We start from the raw sequence: 21,741 nt of genomic DNA, 5'->3' as shown, positions 1-21,741 counted from the left end.
AAGAGAAAGATAAATAAAACCTAGAACCTTTGTTTAACGCAACAATACAATGTCATTTCATTTTTGGTTAGTGTACCATTGTGTCACTCTGTGATTCATTATAGAAAACCAATTAACAAATGTGATTCTGTTTGTTAACAGAATCTAGCAACGCAACTTTCTCCCCTAATAAAGTTTGAACACTGACGGCCTATTTCTATCTTGTATTTGTTGTTGTTGGAATTCTGTGAGTTTAGATTGCCTGATGGTTTGAGCGTCAGGTCAAGGACTACTTTTGGCTCTAAGTGTTGTGTTTTCTTAGTCAATGATTTGTGGTGCTGTGTTGAAACAAAGATGTGTTGTTTGTGAATGGTAACCTTGTAGTTTGCTTTCGATTTCCATTTCCAAGTGGTTTGTTTTGAAATGAATACTGTATTCAATTTTTACTATTTAATACAGTACAGCATATGTATTTAAATTTCACAACATTATTTTGGGCAGAAAAAGCAGAATTAATTATTTACAACAATTGCTTTGTTATCAATTACACCACATATTCGATTTATTTACATATAAACATTATTTCATTACATTTAGACATTACTCATGTATATATTTACACATGAAACACTACTACTACTAAAACCACTTCTAGAGGAGTATGTGCTTGTTGGTGTTTTATAATATGATGATGAAAGTTTTAGAGCTGTCTTAGTTGTTTTTGGCCACATGGAGGCCGTGGAGAATTTCTCCAGAACATGCTGACAAACAACAGCTCTGAATTGCACCACCCTAAGTGAAAGTGAAAGTGAACAGATTGTTCTATTATTTATGTAAATATATATTGGATGTATATGTTGAAGAGGAAAATGACACAAACACAACAATACAATGTAATTTTACCTTTGGTTATTGTTCCACTGTGTGTGATTTATTAAAGAAAACAAATCAACAAATTGCATTTGTAGCAGAAAACACATTTTGTTATTTTATCTTATGTGTATGTAATGCGTGGCTTTTGAAAAAACAAACAAACAACTCCTTGTATTTTTAAAGACACGAAACGTGAATGAGTAAATCACAAAAATTAACAAAACAGATTTAATGAAACAAAAAAAAAAAATAATAAAATCACAGTTACATAATGTGCATTCCAAAATTAAACTGTCCCACCATCAAAATCCAAAACAGTACAAAAACCAGTGCTACTTCTCACAAAACTTTGCCATCATAAGACATTTGATTCAAAACATGAACTCAATTTGTTCAGTATAATTCATCAAAATGTAATAATTGAAATATAGTTTCAAACCAACAAAATAAATGTATATTTCTGGTTCATTGTGCTTCAAGGAAGCAGCCAGTGATTAAAAGCAGCCATTGTAAGATCAGTGAGAAATCTATTTCTCACTGTGGTGATGGTTTGTACCTGTCACAATAGTCTCCAGTCAGATGCCTGTCGCAGGTCAGCGTGTACTTGACCTCGAAACCGCCTTTTGAGGCCGAGCAGGTGAATCCGTGTGAGCCCTGCATCAGATTCCTCTCACATGATCCCAGGAGGTCGTCATGTTTCAGATCTTTGTCCCACGCCTCGACCCTCAATCTGGCGTGTGTGTCCACCTTCATTACATAAATAAATAAACTAATATCAAAAATATGCTTGTGTATGTCTGTAGACAGGAAACCATTATTTTTCATGTTGCTAATGTTTTTAATTATAGTTAGACACTGATGGTAGACATGTTATCTGCAGCAACCATAAGACCAGATAATGGAAATAAAGTTTATATTCTCTATTAGTTTGAGCTGATTTGTAAAGAGATGATTTACTGACCTTGCCCAGATAATAACGTTCGTTCCAGTAGGGGTTGTTTGACTTGATTATCCTTGTGTTGTGGTAGAAGGAACCATACCGCATCTTAGCATAACTGTGTGTTACAGGAAGCAAGGAAAAAACAACTAATTAAAATTTTTTGATGTGAAGCAAAATAAGAATTGTTATGTCAAACATTAAAACAAGAAGAAGTTATGATTTTACGAACTAAAAAACATGTCTACAATGTTTTCAGGGTTAGCAATCTGTGTCTTTAAAGTTTTGAAACTTGCTTTGCAAACATTCAATACACCCCTCTAGGGAAGAAATTCCGCCCCTATAGTATTTGTCTTGTTGCTGTCTGTGGCATAGCTCCACTCACGATTCAGTGAGGCCAGTGAGATCTCCTTTCAGACCCCAACCTCGCACGATGGTTATCTCTAGTATCCCTCTCCAGGCCTGTAGAGGGCAGCAGTTGTAAGCCAGGTTAGATACTGATGAACAAGTAGGATCACTGGGGGAGTTCCTCACGGCGTTGTCTTCTAGGTATTGCTCTATGGCAGCCTTCATCCCTTCCTTCTGTGGCTTCTTTAGCATGAGGTTGTACATTGGCTTAAGCGAGTACCAAACAACATCAGGGTGCATCTTAAGGGTGTTCAACCAGTTTCTGTAGCCCACAGAGTCGTTGTGAGTGAGTGAAAACTCCCCCAGCCAGCCAGTGCCACCAATCACCTCTGTGTGGTGCTGGTGGAGACCACCGCTAAACGAATTGGAGACACCCTGATTCTGCAGGACCCTGTTGCAAGACTGAATGTTACCGGATAATGTCACCTGCCCCAGGCCTACATCAACACCAAGATTTAAGCAGGCTTGGACCTAGAGGACAAAAGAAAGTCATATGATCAGTGGCTGGTAGCATTTAAGGTGTCTTTATACTAAAGTAAACCGACTTGTTTAGCCACAATACGCTACTGAGTACATCAGAATTTCATCAGAATTAAGAGTAAGAGTACAAATACACAGTAGTAGTAGTCAGTGTTATATGCTGTACATGTACCTCACTTGAGGACAGCCCATTCAGTGTCGACAAACAAGTACGAGAAGCTGTGAGTCGCCTCAATCGTCCCCCAAGGTGAACCTGAAATTAAGTAGAACGTAAATGTATATTTATCTTCCAAATACAACATGATGCCTCTCTGTGTGTGTAATTACCTGGCGAATGTAGTGTGTGCCATAGGTGTGTATTAGGTCATTGTACTGAGCCCTGGTGGAGGAGTTGTAGACTGTTGGCAGGTCGGCCAAATCCTTACTGAACTCAGAACTGCGGGAAGGTTTGCTTGTCACACGGTAACTAGACACAAACGGACAACGATTATATAAAACTTACCTGAAACATCTTTGCAATGATGCAGGGATCGTCACACTGTACCTGTACTGTACCTGTAATATCTACAAATGACCTCATGTGTGCTGAAGGTGTAGCGGTCCTCTCTGCTCTTAGCCATAGCAAAGTTATAAACATTGGAACGTGTTCCTCCAACCTTCAGGCCAGCACTCACAAACTTCTCTATGTTTAGGCCAGCCTGATAAAAGAGGTAAATACATTAAAGTTCACTAAGTGCTTACTGTAAAACGAATCTCTAGCAAATACTTCTATCATACCCGTACTTGTTCTGTTAGGATTACAGACATCACATTCAGGAGTTCAATAATATTCACAATGTTTAAGCAGCAGGATTCTCCAAAAGATGATCGTATCAGCCTTGTTGAACAGTTAATGTATCTGTTTCTCAAAAAGGAAGAAAAGCTAAAAAGCAAAAGAATCAGCTCGTCTTTACTGTGTTGGAGACTTCTGTTGTGAACTAATGAGGGTTTAGTGTGGAAGGCAGAATATTAATAGCTACTCATGTGTTGGTTATAGTAATATGATATTTTAATTCAGTAGTAGTCGTGAAGTGTGTTTCCTACCTGCCAGTTGTGACTGTCCTCGTTGGTGTAAGTCTCAATCAGTGAGCTGTGGACACAGTTACAGAAAAGATGCTGTTTTTTGTTTCTGTTAAAATCTATGTTTCATTAAAACTTTACAAATGAACAGAAAATATAAAAGAACATTTAATGTAAATTGATAAAAAATGAGGATGATTTAAAGCAGTAGTGATGCAGTAATCTCAAACACAATCTCAGATGTCAAAATTTAAACAATGAATAAGGAGCTGAGTTGATCTCTCGCATATAAAGTTAAAAAATATATTTCTGCATAGAAAACAGGCTACTACATGCTACCAGTAGTGACACTGAACCTTAACCCAATGCAAAACTAGTGAAAAAACAGCCAAACAAGATAGTGGTGAACATTTTTTAAAGGCCTCCATCATTCCTACTTTGGGCGTCATCTCATTGTCATTTCATTAACTTTCATTGTTGCTGTACTCTGATTAAAAGGCGTTGTAAATGTTTATTTCAACATTTTAGGCAATTAGTCTAATTTATCTGCACGACATTCTGATACAGTGGAACATTTACAGTAATGAAAAGAAAGTTAATAAAAATTAAACATAACAAAATACCTAACAGAGGTGTGTTCTTTGTGTGAGATTCCGGTCATGCATCTGCTGAATGCACGCCAGTCCACTGCAGAGACTGGCAGCTGAATGTGAAATGAAGGTAAATTAAAATGTTAAGGTAGTGTTAACATACAAACACTAAATATGCACAGTTTAACATGCTGCAGGATAAAAGGTTGTGTTTGTGTCTTGTTGATTTTAATTACTTTCTGTAGCTTGTTGCGTTGAAGACGGTTGGGGCAGAGGGTACAGGTGCCATTTGGGGTGAGGAAAGTCTTCACGTCAATCATGTAGGCTCCTTTTCGCTGCAGGGTGACCACGTCAAAACCCTCTCCCACCAGGTCGTGTCCTGGTATAAATGGAGCAGCCTCACATTGGCTGCGGGTCCCAATATGACAGGAAAGAACAGAGGAGTGGGGCGACAGAAACAGAAGGAGGCTCAGATAGAGACGGAGAGAGGTTGAAAAGGAGAGCATGGCTGGAGACGAAGGAATCCTGGAAGAAAGAAGAGCAGAAAAGGAAATGTGAGTCTAATTTGAGCTGCAGGAAAACAACAAGAGCTGGTACTTAGGTAACTGTGGAAATGTCTGTACATGGTATCATTCAAATTCAGAACAGCTATCTCTTAAGAGTTTCTGCCGTATGTGTGCCTCAGTCGAGATAAGGAAACTGCAAACATGTTACTTACACAGCTTAGTTTAGTTATTAACTATTATGACAGGGCTTGTAACAGTAAAAACAATTATTTTCCAAAAACAGTCCCAACAATCTGAAATTATTGCACAACCAGTCTGACACATAACACAAAAAAACAAAACACTTCTATTTAAACGTGTCTCTCCTCTTTCCACTGAGCCGACCAGTCGAGGCAGATGACCGCCCATCCTAAGCCTGTTTATGTTGGAGGTTTCTTCTTCTAAACTGAGTTTTTCCTCTCCAATGTCACCTAGTGTGGCTCAAGTAGGATTTGTAGACTTTTCTCTACCGAAGTGCTTTGAATTTTTTTTAGTTGACACTGAGACATTACTGGTTTTATGTATTTTTAAAAAAATTTATTTTAGGTATTTTTTTTTGTTTCTTAGTGATACCTTTTGGACACTGTCATTTTTTAAGTGTTAGAAAATAGTCTTAATTTGGTATGCAGTATGGAAAACACCAGTCTATATCATCAGGTTGTCAGTTTATTCTGATGTTTGAACTTCACTCAGTCCATCAGTCCATACCACCTTTACACCACACAAACACAGGAGTTCGTACATTGTTTGAAATGATGAAGCAGTAAAGTTATGGAAACCGTGTCAACATACTTAAAATACTATTTTGTTTGTTTCTTAAATTGTTTAATATTTCAGCAGACATATTAATTTTTATATTTGTAATGAACATAGATATTTGCTGATTTAAATCCACAAAACTCAAGTACAACATAGAAGTATACTGTACTGTATGTGGAATTTGTATTTTTATGATTTTTTATTTCTATGTTGATGGCCCATAGAAGTTCAGCAGTTTTAAATAAAAAAAAGTGAAATCATTTTATTTAATTTTGTTCATCCAGATATTTATTTAGTGTGGGTTAGTTATTTTTTCGATATAGTATTATATATGGTGTTGTAATATGCAGAGCAATTTGAATACAACCACCATCACTATAAATGTCTGATTCAGTCACTGTTCAGTCATTTTGATCTGTGTGCAAATTAACTTGTAACATAACTGAGAGCAAAATTGTTTTCAAAGTTGAATGTAAAGGAAACTCACGGTTTAGTTGAAGCAGAGTTGAACCGCAGAGATCAAGAATAACCAATACTTATTACTAAGTTAATTTAACATCGACACAAAATGTTTTCTTTAATTCAAACGCTGCAAAGCAAGACGCTGAACCAACGCCTCGATTTCACGGTTGATTTTCAAAATCGAAACAATATCATGCTCGGATCAATGATTTACCCAATAACCTGAACAGTGGTATAGACGTGCGCAGGTACAGTATGTGACCTGTTTCCTTTCAGCTTATACATCCTCTCTGATTCGCTGATTCGCAGCCATGTGCCGCACTTGGTTAGTTTTTTCTGCCTTTGTTGGTTAATCAGTGTGAAACTGTGTGACTTTGTTCTCCTCTTTGTCGCGATTAGACTCACAAACCATACTGTACTTACTGTACTTTACAGGTTTTCTTACTCTTAATATTCATATTTTATGAATAATACGAACAGCGAATTGCAGCAGCAGAGCAGCATGGAGAGAGAGAGATTTGTCTTGAAAAGCTTGAAATTAACTTATACTGCATCAATAATTTCACCATGGACATATTCTGTACTATCACTATGTGTGAACACCTGCACCTCCTGACATACTGTGAGAAGAGATGATGCCACTTTGCAAGTTTCAGGGCGTCAGGTGGAAAAATATGTAGGCTACTGCAATTCAGAGTTTTTCCATCTTCCCCCCTGGTGCTTCATCTTGTAACCTGCAGTTGCAGAACTCCTCAACCGCCTCTGCTGGTGTTTCAGCCAGTGCCCTTTTCCTCATCCTCTCCATGCAGGTGTCTTTATAAAAACTAATTACAGTTGAATCGACCTTATTCATGAATCAAACATCAGTGACAACCTTATTTAATGTATTATCCATAATATAAAGGATACATATTAAAATGATACAGACATAACCCCCTGTGTAGAAATAAATTAATCTCAAACAACAAAGTGATACTAATTTACAGTATACTTCTTCAGGGACCACTACACCACTGTCCTCCCACCACCTCTGTCCTATTTTTCAGTCAATCGTCTCCATATTCACAACCCCTGTTGCACTCACACTCCTGCAGATTGTTTTGGACTTAAATTAGGAATTTGAGCAGTAGATTTATATATTTATTATATATTCTGCCACCAAGTGGCCAAAAACAACCAAGACAGCTCTAAAACTTCCATCAAATTATAAAATAACAACAACAAGTGCATGTTGGTGTTTCTTAATTTTAAAGCTATTTTAACATTTAAAACAAACATTTTTTTAATGTTTAATGTTATTCCCGATACTAACTTTTACCTCCATTTTTCTTTTCTTAAATCTAAAAGCATTTAAATGAGGAGCATGGAGGAGCAGAGATTTGAACTGAGTTTTGATGATTATTGAACCATGCAGAAGATAAAGCAACAATATTTCCCAGTACATATAACACAAAACAATTAAAACGAGTGTTATTGTATAAATAAAGGAAAAACGTATGTTTTAGTTTATTTGAGTTTATTGGCAAACACAGTAACATCATGACAGCAGGTTAATTTCTTGGGAGTTAAATGATTGAGTGTAAATTGTCAGAACACATAGTTGATTTTGACACCAAATATGCAGCGCACCTAATCTAACTTTTTTTATGTTTATAAAAATAAAAAAATGTATGACCAGCAAATCTAAGATGTAGCCCTGTCACCATTCAGAGAAAACAGGTTTGGTCTCTACATTTACATTTACATTTTAGTCATTTAGCAGACGCTTTTATCCAAAGCGACTTACAAGTCATTACAAGGTACAAAGGTAGGCAGGGTGAGCGTGAGGAGGTCTTGCCTAAGGACCCCTACTGGTGTTAGGCCACAGCTGGGATTCGAACCCCCAGTCTCCCACATGGGAGGTGATGTTACCACTACACTAACCAGTATTCACTCTCTATCAATGAAAGCTGTTGTTGTTTACTGGCACAGTGAAATAATATAATCATCAAGGACATGTAACATGCATGAGTAAATTATACAAAAATTAATAAGGAAACAAATCACGTTACACAATTTGCAGTCCAAAATCCAACTGTCCCACCACCAAAATCCAAAACATAACAGAAACCTTCAGTGCTACTTCTCATTAATCTGTGATTATAAGAGGTTTTATAAATGTTTACATCTAAATGTTTGTACTCACTGACATATTGATACAAACCAGTGAATCAGTGCAGATTTTCGGTTCATTGGGCCTAAAGGAAGTTATCAGGAACTCTGATATCACACTTGATTAATGAAAAGCATTAATTGGAAGATGCGTGAGAAATCTATTTCTCACTGTGGAGATGGTTTGTACCTGTTACAATTGTCTCCAGTCAGATGCCTGTCGCAGGTCAGAGTGTACTTTACCTCGAAGGCACCTTGTAAGGTCGAGCAGGTGAATCTGTGTGAGCCCTGCATTAGATTCCTCTCACATGATCCCAGGAGATCGTCATACTGCAGGTCCTCGTCCCACACCTCGACCTTCAATCTGTGGTGAGTGTCCACCTTAATTTAAAAAAGGTTAAGCAATATTTAAAAAAACCTTTGATTTTGACCTTTTTAAATATTGGGACATGTGGCCCTAATTAATTAGTGTCTGTACTAAATAAATTGGTCAAGATCAGTAATAAAGTTATGGGAGACAAACTGATTCATTCCCAGAGCCATTTAGGTGTAGGTAGCTAAGTGCTGCCAAGACACCAACAACTGGGGGGATGCCAAATACCAGTGCTGTTTATGTTTAATTATAGTTAGACACTGATGGTAGACGTGTTATCTGCAGCCATCGTGGGACCAGAAAACGGAGATAAAGTTTTTATTCTCTATTAGTTTGAGATGATTTGTAAAGAGATGATTTACTGACCTTGCCCAGATAATAACGGTCGTTCCAGTAGGGGTCGTTTGAGCTGATCATCTTTGTCTTGTGGAAGAAGGAACCATACCACATCTTAGCATAACTGTGTGTCACAGGAAGCAAGAAAAAAACATTTTTTTATTTTTAAACATTTAAACATTTATTTTTGTTTGATAAGGAACTAACTATACCAATAAATAACATAATGTACCTTAAAATCATTGACTTGATCAGTCCAGCAACACATACACCTCATAAGCATTAGCTAGTCGTTTGATAGCAATGTTGGCTGTAGTTTTGTTTTGATGTGAAGTGAAATATGAATAACATTAACAATCTGCTTTGCAAACTTTAAACCATCCTCTCAGGAAGTCCAGTTAAAATAAACAAAACACAACAGATCCAAAGCTTTCAAATGGTTGTCTGTGCAGATTCTCAGTCATCCAGGTCATAGTTATCGCCGATTGTTCTTCAGTGGCAAGTTCTAGAAGACATTTCGTGCTCTATCTAAAAGGTTTCATCAGTTGTTAGCATTTGATGGTCACCTGTGGGTTTGTTGTTCCACGTCAAGTGTTAATAACCCCACAGAGTTTATATGTCTTTTGGACAGAAAGTTTTGAATCATGTTAAAATATGAATGTTAAATTTTAAAAACACTCATTAACCTCTAAACAGTGAACAGCTTAGCCTCAGAAATAATCCACCATACCACCCCTTGTTGCTGTCTGTGGCAATGCTCAACTTACGCGTCAGTGGGACCAGCATAATCTCCATACAGACTCCAGGCTCGGACAATGGTTATCTCCAGTGTCCCCCTCCAGGCATGTAGAGGGCAGCAGTTGTAAGCCAGGTTAGATGTGGACCAACAAGTGGGATCACTGGGGGAGTTCCTCACAGCGTTGTCTTCTAGGTATTGCTCTATGGCAGCCTTCATCCCTTCCTTCTGTGGCTTCTTTGGCATGATCTTGTACATTGGCTTAAGCGAGTACCAAACAACATCAGGGTGCATCTTAAGGGTGTTCAACCAGTTTCTGTAGCCCACAGAGTCGTTGTGAGTGAGTGAAAACTCCCCCAACCAGCCAGCGCCACCAATCACCTCTGTGTGGTGCTGGTGGAGACCACCGCTAAACGAATTGGAGACACCCTGATTCTTCAGGACCTTGTTACAAGACTGACTGTAACTGGAAAATGTCACTTTCCCCAGGCCTACATCAACACCAAGATTTAAGCAGGCGTGGACCTAGAGGACAGAAGAAAGTCATATAATCAGTGCCTGGTAGCATTTAAGGTGTCTTTATATTAAAAACAGCGAAATGCAGCATAAAATGTCTCACATTCAAACAGGCACCCATCCTATTTAACACAACGGTGTTCACTGTTGTTTTGGAGAATGAGAACAACAGAGCCATGAACACTAAAAAAAATATATATACTTTATAGACAATTGTAGAGTTTTTCTGCACATGGTTTTGTTTGTCCAAATACACAGTAGTAGTAGTCAGTGTCCGGGTTATATGCTGTACATGTACCTCACTTGAGGACAGTCCATTCAGTGTTGACAAACAAGTACGAGAAGCTGTGAGTCGCCTCAATCGTCCCCCAAGGTGAACCTGAAATTAAGAGCAATGTAAATGTATATTTATCTTCCAAATACAACATGATGCCTCTCTGTGTGTGTAATTACCTGGCGAATGTAGTGTGTGCCATAGGTGTGTATTAGGTCATTGTACTGAGCCCTGGTGGAGGAGTTGTAGACTTTTGGCAGGTCGGCCAAATCCTTATTGAACTCAGAGCTGCGGGACGGTTTGCTTGTCACACGGTAACTAGACACAAACAGACAACAATTATATAAAACCTTAAAAACATCTTTACTGTGATGCAGGGGTCGTCACACTGTACCTGTACTGTACCTGTAATATCTACAAATGACCTCATGCATGCTGAAGGTGTAGCGGTCCTCTCTGCTCTTAGCCATAGCAAAGTTATAAACATTGGAACGTGTTCCTCCAACCTTCAGGCCAGCAGCCACAAACCTTCCAAAATTTAGGCCAGCCTGATAAAAGAGGCAAATACATTAAAGCTTAGAACTTGCTTAAGATTAAATCATAGTAATTGTGTACTATAAAATTAATCATTATGAAATAATGTAGCCGTAACTTTTCTGTTAGCATTAACAACATCACATTCAAGAGCTTATTAATATTCACAGCAGGATTCTTCAAAAGATGATCAGTCTTCTTCTTGTAATATGTTTGTTTCTCCAAAAGAATCAGTTGTTAAAAACCAAAAGAATCATCTTGTTTGTGTTGGAGACTTTTATTGTGAAGTAATGAGGGTTTAGTGTGCAAGCCAGAATATTAATAGCTACTCATGTGTTGGTTATAGTAATATGATATTTAATTCAGTAGTAGTGTTGAAGTGTGTTTCCTACCTGCCAGTTGTGACTGTCCTCGTTGGTATAAGTGTCAATCAGTGAGCTGTGGACACAGTTACAGAGAAGATGCTGTTTTTTGCTTCTGTTCAAAATGATTGATCTCTCGCATACAAAGTTAAAAAATTAATTTTTGCACATTAAGGGGACTTCGTACCCTGAAGCCTGAATGTTGCCGGATTATTTTTACAATGCTTATTTTAACGTTTTAGAAAATCTTATTTAGCTGCACGTCATACTAATACAGTGGAACAAAATAAAATAAGGTTAGTGTAGTGGTAACATCACCGCCTCCCATGTGGGAGACTGGGGTTCAAATCCCAGCTATGGCTACCTCCAGTAGGGGTCCTTAGGCAAGACCTCCTCACGCTGCCCTGCCTACCATTGTAACTTGTAATGACTTGTAAGTCGCTTTGGATAAAAGCGTCTGCTAAATGACTGTAATGTAATGTAATGTAATAAAATATAATAAAATACCTAACAGAGCTGTGGGATTTTTCGGAGATTCCGTTCATGCATCTGCTGAATACACGCCAGTCCACTGCAGAGACTGGCAGCTGAATGTGAAGTGAAGGTAAAAACACCACTGTTAACATACAAACACTAAATATGCACAGTTTAACATGCTGCAGGATAAAAGGTTGTGTTTGTGTCTTGTTGATTTTAATTACTTTCTGTAGCTTGTTGCGTTGAAGACGGTTGGGGCAGAGGGTACAGGTGCCATTTGGGGTGAGGAAAGTCTTCACGTCAATCATGTAGGCTCCTTTTCGCTGCAGGGTGACCACGTCAAAACCCTCCCCCACCAGGTTGTGTCCTGGTATAAATGGAGCAGCCTCACATTGGCTGCGGGTCCCAATATGACAGGAAAGAACAGAGGAGTGGGACGACAGAAACAGAAGGAGGCTCAGATAAAGACGGAGAGAGGTTGAAAAGGAGAGCATGGCTGGAGTCATGGCCGTATATGTGCCTCAGTTGAGATGATAGGAGTGTGAAGCCAGTCTGTGGGAAACAACAAACATGTTACTCACATACCTTAGTTTAGTTTGACTATTACAAGAATGATCTTCATCCAAATCACAACAATAGAAAAACACAGTCTGCTGAAAATAATACTACATAAACATTATTTGTTCTCATGTTTTTATTGAACATAACATGTAAACATTCACAGTGCAGGGTGGAAAAAGTATATGAACCTATGGACTTAATAACTTCTTTGTTGGTTTGACCCTTCTTTGACAGCAATAACCTCAACCAAAAGTTTTCTGTAGTTGCATATCAGACCTGCACAACGATCTGGAGTAATTTTGGACCACTCCTCTTGCAATATTCTTGGGATGTCTGGTGTGAATGGCTCTCTTATTATTTAATTTAATTATTTTCTTGAATTACTTGTATGCTTTGGGTCATTGTCGTGTTGCATCACCCATTCTCTGTGGAGCTTCAGTTGGCGGACAGATGGTCTTACGTTTTCCTGCAAAATGTTTTGATAAACTCCAGAATTCATTTTTCCATTAATGACAACAATCCACACAAAGTTTGTGTGCTGTGCCTTTTTTTCTCCACACATAGTGTTGTGTGTTTTTTCCAAACAACTCAATTTTGGTTTCATCTGTCCACAGAATATTTTGCCAGTAGTGCTGTGGAACATCCAGGTGCTGTTTTGCAAACTTCAAACGTGCTGCAATATTTTTTTTGGCTTCCTCTGTGGTGTCCTCCCATGTACTCCATACTTGTTTGATGTTTTCCTCATTGTAGAGTGTCAACAAAAATGTTAGCATGTGCCAGAGATTTCTGTAAGTCTTTAGCTGACACTCTAGGATTCTTTTTTACCTCATTAAGCATTCTGCGCTGTGCTCTTGCAGTCATTTTTGAATTTGACTGCATGCAAACGGAAATAACAATTTTGAATTCATGCAAAACACAATACTTTTTCTTGCAACTGTATGACAAGCCTTGTCATAATAAGAATCATTATATTTAAAAAACAACACCACCAATCTCAAATTACTTACTTACTAAAAACATGCTTGACATGTCTTTTTGAATGCCTAAAACTAAAACCTTTGCAGATCAATTACAGACATGTAATTTAGGTAATTGCATTCAATTACCAGTAATTTTCCAAATCAACTTGATGAATATATCTTATTAACATAAAAAAAATGTAAATACAGAAATATTTTGTGAGATTAGTCAAATAGTTATTGCTGATATCTTAAACTGTAATTTTAACTGGTTCTAAAGGCACTACATAGATCTCTAAAGAGTAAGGGTGAAGCAAAATCTGAGATTTTAGAAAATAATTGCTGGAAATATGAAACATCTGTGGCCTTCTGCTGATTTACTGCAATCAAGACACTTCCCTTTCTCTCCAGGTTTGAAAACATGTCAAAATAAGATTAAACTCCTGGCTCATCTAACTGTACCCTTTCCTGTTTTGCAAGATGTGTCTTAACGATCAAGACAAACAATATTCAGAGGTGCAGAGACTGCGTTTTTTGTCAAAACAGATAATTGCGCAATATATTTTAATTTGATTACATATTCATTTTTGTTGATTTTGCCAAAAGATTCAGCAAAAACCACGCAATTCTCTGCATTTTCTTTTATTTCTACATGTTAGATGTTCAGAAAAGTACAACAGGCCACACACAGTGCATCTATGCTCACCTGAAAAAGTTAATACATGCAGCAGCCAGAAACATATTTTAATAAGGAGTCATGATACTTCTTATCATTCTCAATCCTGCCCTACATTAAAAAACAACTATTGGTGAACACTAATAATAATAATAATAATAATAATAATAATAATAATAATAATAATAAAACAGGAGTAATTGATAATAATAATAATAATAGAAAAAGACTGCGTTTTACCTGTGTTTACCTCCGAATGATGGAGTGGTGAATGTGAGATCAGAGCTTTACGCAGTGGAGACACACCAATCCAGAAACGCACGCTCCAGAACCACAGCTGCCACATGTGCCAACATAAAGGAGGGGATCCTTAGAGTGAAGTCTGTTTTCCTCCTGATGCGTGTTTCCCATTATCTTAACCTGAACCAGTTCATCTCGGTTTGACGTTGTCCTGCCTTAAGACGCGGATTAAAACTGAATATTAACAGGAGCGCATTATTTATTGTTTTCATCCTCTAAAGAATTAAGCCAGAATACATTTAAGTCTTAAAATAAATATATACTCTGATGTATTAATGAATATTGATGGTATTTTCCTATAAATAAATTAAAAACATCTCTACTTGTTGCCCTAAACGTTAATTCTGCAGTGGGAGACGTGAGGATTAAAACTCAGCAACAACTGATAAATAAGGGATGATTGTTGTGTGAATGTGTACTTAAGAGAATCAAATTTTAAAAATAAATAAATAAAATGAAAGATAAATATTTCGTTTATAAATTTATAACTGGATTTAATAATAATGTGAAGTTAATGTGTACTAACTTTATTCCTTCAGTCCTCACACTGTGTGCATCGTGCAAAGTCCATAAAATGCTGGAGAGGTCTGAGTGACTGCCAGTAAGTTCTTTTTTTTAACCGTTCCTCTTTGGCACCTTGCACTTTGTTTTTTTCCATTCAGTTCTCTACTCGGCAGCATGGGCTCTCATCAACTGCTCCTCCTGAGCCATCCCACCACATAAGTCCCAGTCTCCCCGTACTCACCAGTTGCACTTTGGTATAAAGACACCCTGTTTGCCTGTTAAGCGGTTATTCAGCTTTCAGCTCCACTCTTGGTTTTGCTCATCTGCAGGGTACTGACCTCTCAAAGCTGATATTCGGGCATGCATTGACAGGATCACTAAAATTCACGTCAATCCACTCAGCAGTTCACTAGACACGCAGACAAAGAATAAGGGAATAACCATGAGCAGGTGTTAAAAATTGAGGGCAATCCATTCAATATATGGCAAGATTGCATCACAATCATCCCTCCAGTAAATAAGAGCCCACAGTGTAGCATTGGGGTAAATGAATTAGAGGCACTTCACTTACATTTATTTCCTTAATCTGAAACGAACACAAAAAAACAAAACAAAATAAAAATAACATGAGGTGACGTCCACTCTATTTTAAAGTTGTTTTTGTCTCATGCACACCGAGGACTACTCTTAGATTCTAACAAACAGGAAATAAGCAAAAGATACAAAACAAACTTTTATTGATGGAAGAAAAGTGCCCATGACACAACAGTTCATCTGAACCTCGATGCTTTTAAAACTTGCAGAGTTGACGCTTAAAACTTGGAAGTTTGGAGAGTGGAGCAATGCTAAATGCAGACAACTTAAGAATAACAAGGTTTTCTTGAAGGGGTATGCAAAGGGTAGACGGTATCTTAAACATCCTATGAAACCATTTTCCAAATTAATACTACCTATAAGGGAACTGCTTTGGCACACATACAGTAGAAATCAAAAATACTACAAGAAAACATACAGTAAATGGTCCTTTTTAGGGCATGCATATACAAAAACCCAAGCTTTTACAGATGCATTCTCAAAAAATGTTGCTTGAAACTGTTTCAAGCAGCCACTTCACACAGGCACTCATGTTTTTATACAGCATTGCCATGGTTAATAAAAGCTTGAGGTCTTACAAGAATAATCTGCAACGCTTCTTGTTCAGTGTAATGCAAGTATTCATACATGTTTGATAGTGCTTAGAACAAAATGATCACACTTAAAATTATGTGATTCAGCCCATAAGCGTTGTTTATTGAGTGGTGTCCGTCATTTAAATTAATCACAGGTCTAGATGGGTTCACTATGTGTGCGCGCATGTGTGTATGAAGACATAAGAGGAAAGTACAGTATGTGGCTTCTCCGTTTCACCCAGTACGTAGGATGATGTGGACTCCAGAGTCCGTAAAAACAGGACCGCTCATGTCTCCCACTTTAAGAGCAAAGGAAGCATCTTCAAAAGGGCTTCTGCATTTGACCTAAAACATAAAAACTACTGTATGTGAAAGCTGTAACACACTTTTTCATGTTAAAAAAACAAAACAGAATATGCTGAAATACTCCTTGTAGTAGTGTTTATGTTTTACTGTGCTTCAAAATGCACTTAATTTACTTATTTATTTAAGTTCTTAAATATCTCTTTAGGTTTCAGTTGTGGGTGAGTCATTTTGACTTGGCCAGTTACAGGAATACTTGTTACTTGTTACCACAGTGCTGGGAAAAAAACATCAACAATGCCAGAGATAAAATAAAAAGTACAAAATAAAAAACAGCATATGGCATATAACACTGAAACTCTTTGCATGGCTTTATAACACTGGCTTCAAAACAGATGAAACTTTATTTATGGCTAACCACACAGATTCCTAACAGACTAAGACAAAAAGTATGTCTTGGTGAGGCCTCTCAATGGCCAACAACTGGATCTTAAAGTTAAATCTGGCAATAATTTTCTGTGGCTTTGTTACTGCAATCACATTTTTTAAAATACTTTTTGATTTTCTTAACCAGTCTGTGGCACACACCCATTTGTTTCCAAATTCAAAAGCAGATCACAAATAAACAGTTACAGATTAAACAGTACTAAATAATTTCCTATGGCACAGAAACAATAATTAGAATAAGACACAACCACATGGTCTGTGAAGCTACTGGAAAAACTGAGGCAACAACTAAGCTTCAGCTGTTAGTTGTGCACAGATCTGCTTTCTTTGTATGTGCATGTGTACAGGTGTATGTATTTAGTATGGAGTGTGTGTGTGTTTGTGTGTGTGAGGTATCATTGTTTACACACCTCTGCCAAATAATCCCAGATCTCCACCGTTTTTTGCAGAGCTACAGTCACTGAAATGAGAAGCCAGGTTCTCAAACTTCTCCTCTCCAGACTTGATCTGTTCTATGTACTCTGCACACAAACGAGAAATACAGAGCATGTATTAAATGTATTGGTCAGACGTAATCGACTCACATGGCGCCTCTGTCTGCTGCCTCACTTACTCTGAATGAGCTCCAGGGCCTCATCTTTAGTTCGTGTGATATTTTCATCCCGCCAGGAAGATGGACGACGTGACTGATTGTGCTTCACCAGGAGGTGAGAGCAGCGTACCTGAGTGAGGAAAATCAAAAAACTGCTCATTGTTGATACATCACAGCATCCGTCATTTAGCATTTAATGAATGCTTCAGCTCTCAGATGAGTAACAATCCATTAATACAAACAAACTTTAGGCCTGTTGAAACAAATCCCTGAAAGTGGTTATTAATTAGCTCTTATATTCAAATAAACTCTTCATTAGATATATATAACATGGAAGACAGGCCCTTTTTATTTAAAGTAAGTCAATCATAAGTTAGTCACCTGCAGCTCTAAATCTTTTAGGAAGTCATGAAGAGTTATAGAATAAAGGATCAGGTCAGGATTAAAATAACTTGATAAACTCATAAATTGATGCTATACAGCAAACTTTATTTAAACCCACAGAACTTTATTTTTATAAAGAAATATGTTTAAAATGATTTTTAAATGTCAGTTTCATGGTGCAGGTTTTACTGAATCTTAGCATTGATTATCTTTATGCACCACAAAGTTTAAACGAAAAGCTAAATGTGAACATTTCTAATATTCTACAGCCGCTAATTGAACTCTATCCTGTACAAAGTGAGGGTAAACGTTCGTCCTTTTGCATAGTGACTCATCTCTCCCCCCCAACAGTCTCATCATGTCTAAACTAGTCACTGTAACAACTGTCAAAACTCTAACAAACATTTCACAACATGTTAGAAGGAGCCAAGAGAAAGAACAAAGCTCACTTCTGTGTTCAAAGATGACAGTTTTTGGGTTTTTTTTGGAAACCTGGTGATGCTTCTTGCTATGGATACCATTCAACACTGCTGTCAAAGGGATATTTGTTTACCTTAGCTGAATGTTTAAAATACACAATGACAAAGACTGGTATGTATGTACAGTGCATCCAGAGAGTTTTCACAGTGCTTATCTTTTCCCACATTTTGTTATGTTATAGCCTTTTTCCAAAATTGACTCAATTCTTTATTTTCTTCAATATTCTACAAAAATACCCCATAATGTCAAAGGGGAAAAATGATTTTTGCAATTTTATTAAAAATAAAAAAAAAATAAAAAAATAACATGTACATAAGTTTTGCCATGACACTCAAAATTGAGCTCTGGTGAATCCTGTTTCCACTGATTGTCATTGAAATGTTTCTACAAATTAAAATCTGAAATCAAATGATTTCTAGATGCCTCATGCCAATTTGATAACAAATTCTGTGCAGAAAACACAAAACACAAAAAATATTAAAAACCTTCCTGATCTCTGATAAGTGACACACTGAGAGAATTGGCGCTCTGTCCTCTGTATTTGAGGCCGGTCGTCCCACAGCTCCTAATTCCTGGCTCACTGACCAGGTCTGTGAACAAGGAAGGAGGAAGTGGCACAAATCCAAGACTTCATCTGCTTTGGCTGGATATCAGAGCCTGCTTGCGTCTTTCTCTCACAGCGTCACTAAAGCAAAAGCTCACCACCACCTCATTTAAACAGGCCCTGATTAACCCACTGCTTTAGATACCTACTCTTGACCCCTCCCTTGTTGATCATTACAGACCTGTTTCTCTTCTTCCATTTCTGTCCAAGACCCTTGAATGAACAGTCTTCAACGAAATGTTTCACTTCCTTTGTCAGAACAACCTCCTTGATGTTAACCAGTCTGACTTCAAGAGTGGTCACGTTACAAAAACAACACTGCTGACGGTTGTGAAATCCCTGCAGGCTGTAAAAGCTGCAGCTCTGTCTTCTATCTTAATCCTACTTAATCTTGCTGTAGCCTTTGACACTGTAAACCACCACATCCTCCTGTCTGCACTCTCTGACTTGGCCATTACTGGTACAACTCTGGCCTGGCTCAGGTCTTATTTATCTAGACGAATCCTCAAAGCATCTTGGCATCTTCACAACATCTCTACTGATGTGTAGCAGCTTTTAGTTCAAGGCCCTATACCCTTTCCCATCCATACACATCCACCTGCCTACCTGAACGCCCTCTTCCAGGTCTACAATATCTCCCGCCCACTGTGCTCTGCAACGACATCTGGTGGTTGTTCACCACACTGCAAAAGTTCCCAAGCAAAGCTCTTCAGCTCAGCAGTCCTGAGCTACCAAACTCTGCATACTCAGAAGCCTCACTTCCAATATTCAAAACTCTTCTGAAAACAAAACTCCTCTGCAACTTCCTATGCACTTAAACCTTTTAAAAAAAAATCCCTGTACCATCTTGCACTCTCATGGAATGGAAACATTTCTTCCTATAGCACTTCAGTGTTTTCTCCTTTACTCTGATTTCTTGCTTGATTCACTCTGGATAAAAATGTCAGCCAAATCACTAAATGTAAATGTAAGTGCTAATAACACAATGATTTCAAGTGAAAGAAAATATCAGATATTTTGAAGCTATCTGGCTGAAACATTATTGATAACTAATAATTTTATTCTTGTATAATTATTCTACCAAGCTAAACAAAAATGTGCAGAGGCGAATTCAGTTAAGAACTAAAGATATAAAAACTAAATTCAGATGTTATTGTACACAGGATTTAATCTACAGTATAAAACCAGCAGGGTGTTGCAATGAAGGGCTCCTAGAATGTCTGCAAACCAGCAGGGCTCACTATTCTGCACAAATTTGAGGCGCTGAAGCTTTAAGTATTTGTTCTGGAAAAAGCCTCGTAAGGCCTCATCCTTTTAACTAGACATGTTGTTAGGCACCAAAACACTTTACAAATGCTGAATAAATGTTTTTATTTTTATTATAGGAACACACAGGCATTAATCGTTCACACATATTAACCTTATCTGTCTCTCCACGACCATCTCCCACTGGACGTTCCCACTGGCTGGCATTGGTGATATGGTTAAAGTAGTACACTTTGCCTGGAGGTCAAAAAGAGAGAGTTGCTAAAACTGAATTAATATATATTGTATCAACAAGCAAAAGGCATTAGGGGAATGAGTATTAGCTATGACCAGTACAAAATGAATACAGTTAGATGATATTGTCATATCATCAAATACAACTCAGGGATTTTAGAAGAAAAACAAAACCTGGAAGAGAGACAATTTAAGCTTGGTGTCTTGGTTCCTAACTGTGTTAGCACACCATTTGTTATTCTGCACATATTGCAGACATTCAGCAATTAAATTGATTTGAAGTTGTGTTTCTGAAAATCCACTTTATCCCTAAAAATTGTGTTCAAGAAAACCTGAGGGACAAATTTGGCTCTTTAACTAATAACTGTTGCAGATTTTTCAACAGATCAGTGTTGCTATATATACCTGTTCAGTGATGCTGAGCAGGTATTGTTTTTGTTGCTGTTTTTTTATTTTTATTTGCTACAAACATAAGACCAAAAAATAAAAATAAAACACACTACAATAACAGATCAGCTAATTTGTTAAGAAGAGCATCTCTTTTCACATTGAACACAGTCATAATTCACTGTTAACATTACAAATAACGATTAATGCTGCTTTAAACTATCAAGAAGCACTAGACTGACGGCACAAGTAAACAAACAGTAAAGGAAATATGATGCGTTTCATATGCTGATCATTTTTAGCTTGCAATAAAATAAACGTTAACTAAAAATACGACTTATCGAAACCAGATTAGTCATCACATCGATAAATAAAACACTACATCATAGATGGATGCAGGGGTTGCGTGTGCTAGTTTTGACTGCAAATAATCACAGCAGTGTGTAATTTCACCAGGGGCATCCAACGTTAGCATACAATTGTCATATTATCATGTGACAATTTAAATAAATGCGTGTCCTCTAAAAATGTGTGTGCAGGTGAGGCACCGGGGCAGGGCCCTGCAAGTTGAATGATCAGTTCTGGCGCGACCATGAAGAAACACACCTATTTACAGTTAAACATCACATTTAACAAAACGCATCTGCAGCACCCAGTTACGGCTGTTTGGCTTCAGTCTTTAAACATTTACCCCTAAGTTTTTTCTGCCTCGGTTCAGCTCTAAACCACGATGCTGGGGCTGTTAGCTATTAAGCTAATATTACTGCATATATCAATTTGGCTAACTGTTAGCTAGCTAGCACATCTATCTAGCCTCTCCTGGCTTTTGTTTCATTACCTGAACTGCGGCTCATTCTTTTCTCCCACCCAGATGGTAGCTTCTCCTCGTCTGCCATTATTTATTACTTTTCTGCAGCAGCTTGTTCAACTGTTATTTCAATGCAGCTACCGTGTGACAAGCTGAGCTACAGTTAGGAGCTACGACAGTTAGTAACGTGTTTGCGGCACGAGTTGTTTTCCGAAC

At 37.6% G+C, this 21,741-nt stretch overlaps 3 protein-coding genes across 3 annotated transcripts; all 3 read right to left on the bottom strand.

Moving 5' to 3' along the window:
• Window positions 1-1,386: 1,386 nt before the first annotated feature.
• On the bottom strand, window positions 1,387-4,832 carry LOC113161481 (perforin-1-like). The gene is made up of 9 exons (XM_026359091.1): window positions 4,563-4,832; window positions 4,360-4,439; window positions 3,761-3,806; window positions 3,233-3,375; window positions 3,005-3,143; window positions 2,850-2,930; window positions 2,175-2,668; window positions 1,814-1,907; window positions 1,387-1,599 (listed from the first exon to the last, which is right to left on the bottom strand). Exons 1-9 carry the CDS (start codon window positions 4,830-4,832, stop codon window positions 1,387-1,389), a joined length of 1,560 nt encoding a protein of 519 aa, XP_026214876.1.
• A 3,199-nt stretch (window positions 4,833-8,031) lies between these two features.
• Window positions 8,032-14,685, bottom strand: LOC113161480 (perforin-1-like). Its single transcript, XM_026359090.1, has 10 exons — window positions 14,288-14,685; window positions 12,076-12,403; window positions 11,882-11,961; window positions 11,405-11,450; window positions 10,884-11,026; window positions 10,658-10,796; window positions 10,503-10,583; window positions 9,720-10,213; window positions 8,983-9,076; window positions 8,032-8,624 (listed from the first exon to the last, which is right to left on the bottom strand). The coding sequence occupies exons 2-10, from the start codon at window positions 12,355-12,357 to the stop codon at window positions 8,412-8,414; spliced, it is 1,572 nt and encodes a 523-aa protein (XP_026214875.1). The 5' UTR covers window positions 12,358-12,403; window positions 14,288-14,685; the 3' UTR covers window positions 8,032-8,411.
• An 886-nt stretch (window positions 14,686-15,571) lies between these two features.
• Window positions 15,572-21,712, bottom strand: pin1 (peptidylprolyl cis/trans isomerase, NIMA-interacting 1). The gene is made up of 5 exons (XM_026359130.1): window positions 21,556-21,712; window positions 20,251-20,333; window positions 17,384-17,492; window positions 17,179-17,291; window positions 15,572-16,365 (listed from the first exon to the last, which is right to left on the bottom strand). Exons 1-5 carry the CDS (start codon window positions 21,611-21,613, stop codon window positions 16,255-16,257), a joined length of 474 nt encoding a protein of 157 aa, XP_026214915.1. The 5' UTR covers window positions 21,614-21,712; the 3' UTR covers window positions 15,572-16,254.
• Between the last annotated feature and the right edge of the window lie 29 nt (window positions 21,713-21,741).

The sequence above is a fragment of the Anabas testudineus genome, chromosome 1 (genome assembly GCF_900324465.2).
Source record: "Anabas testudineus chromosome 1, fAnaTes1.2, whole genome shotgun sequence".
Taxonomy (NCBI): Eukaryota; Metazoa; Chordata; class Actinopteri; order Anabantiformes; family Anabantidae; genus Anabas; species Anabas testudineus.
The sequence above is the reverse complement of the archived record's forward strand: the minus strand, read 5'-3'. Positions and strand labels throughout refer to the sequence as shown.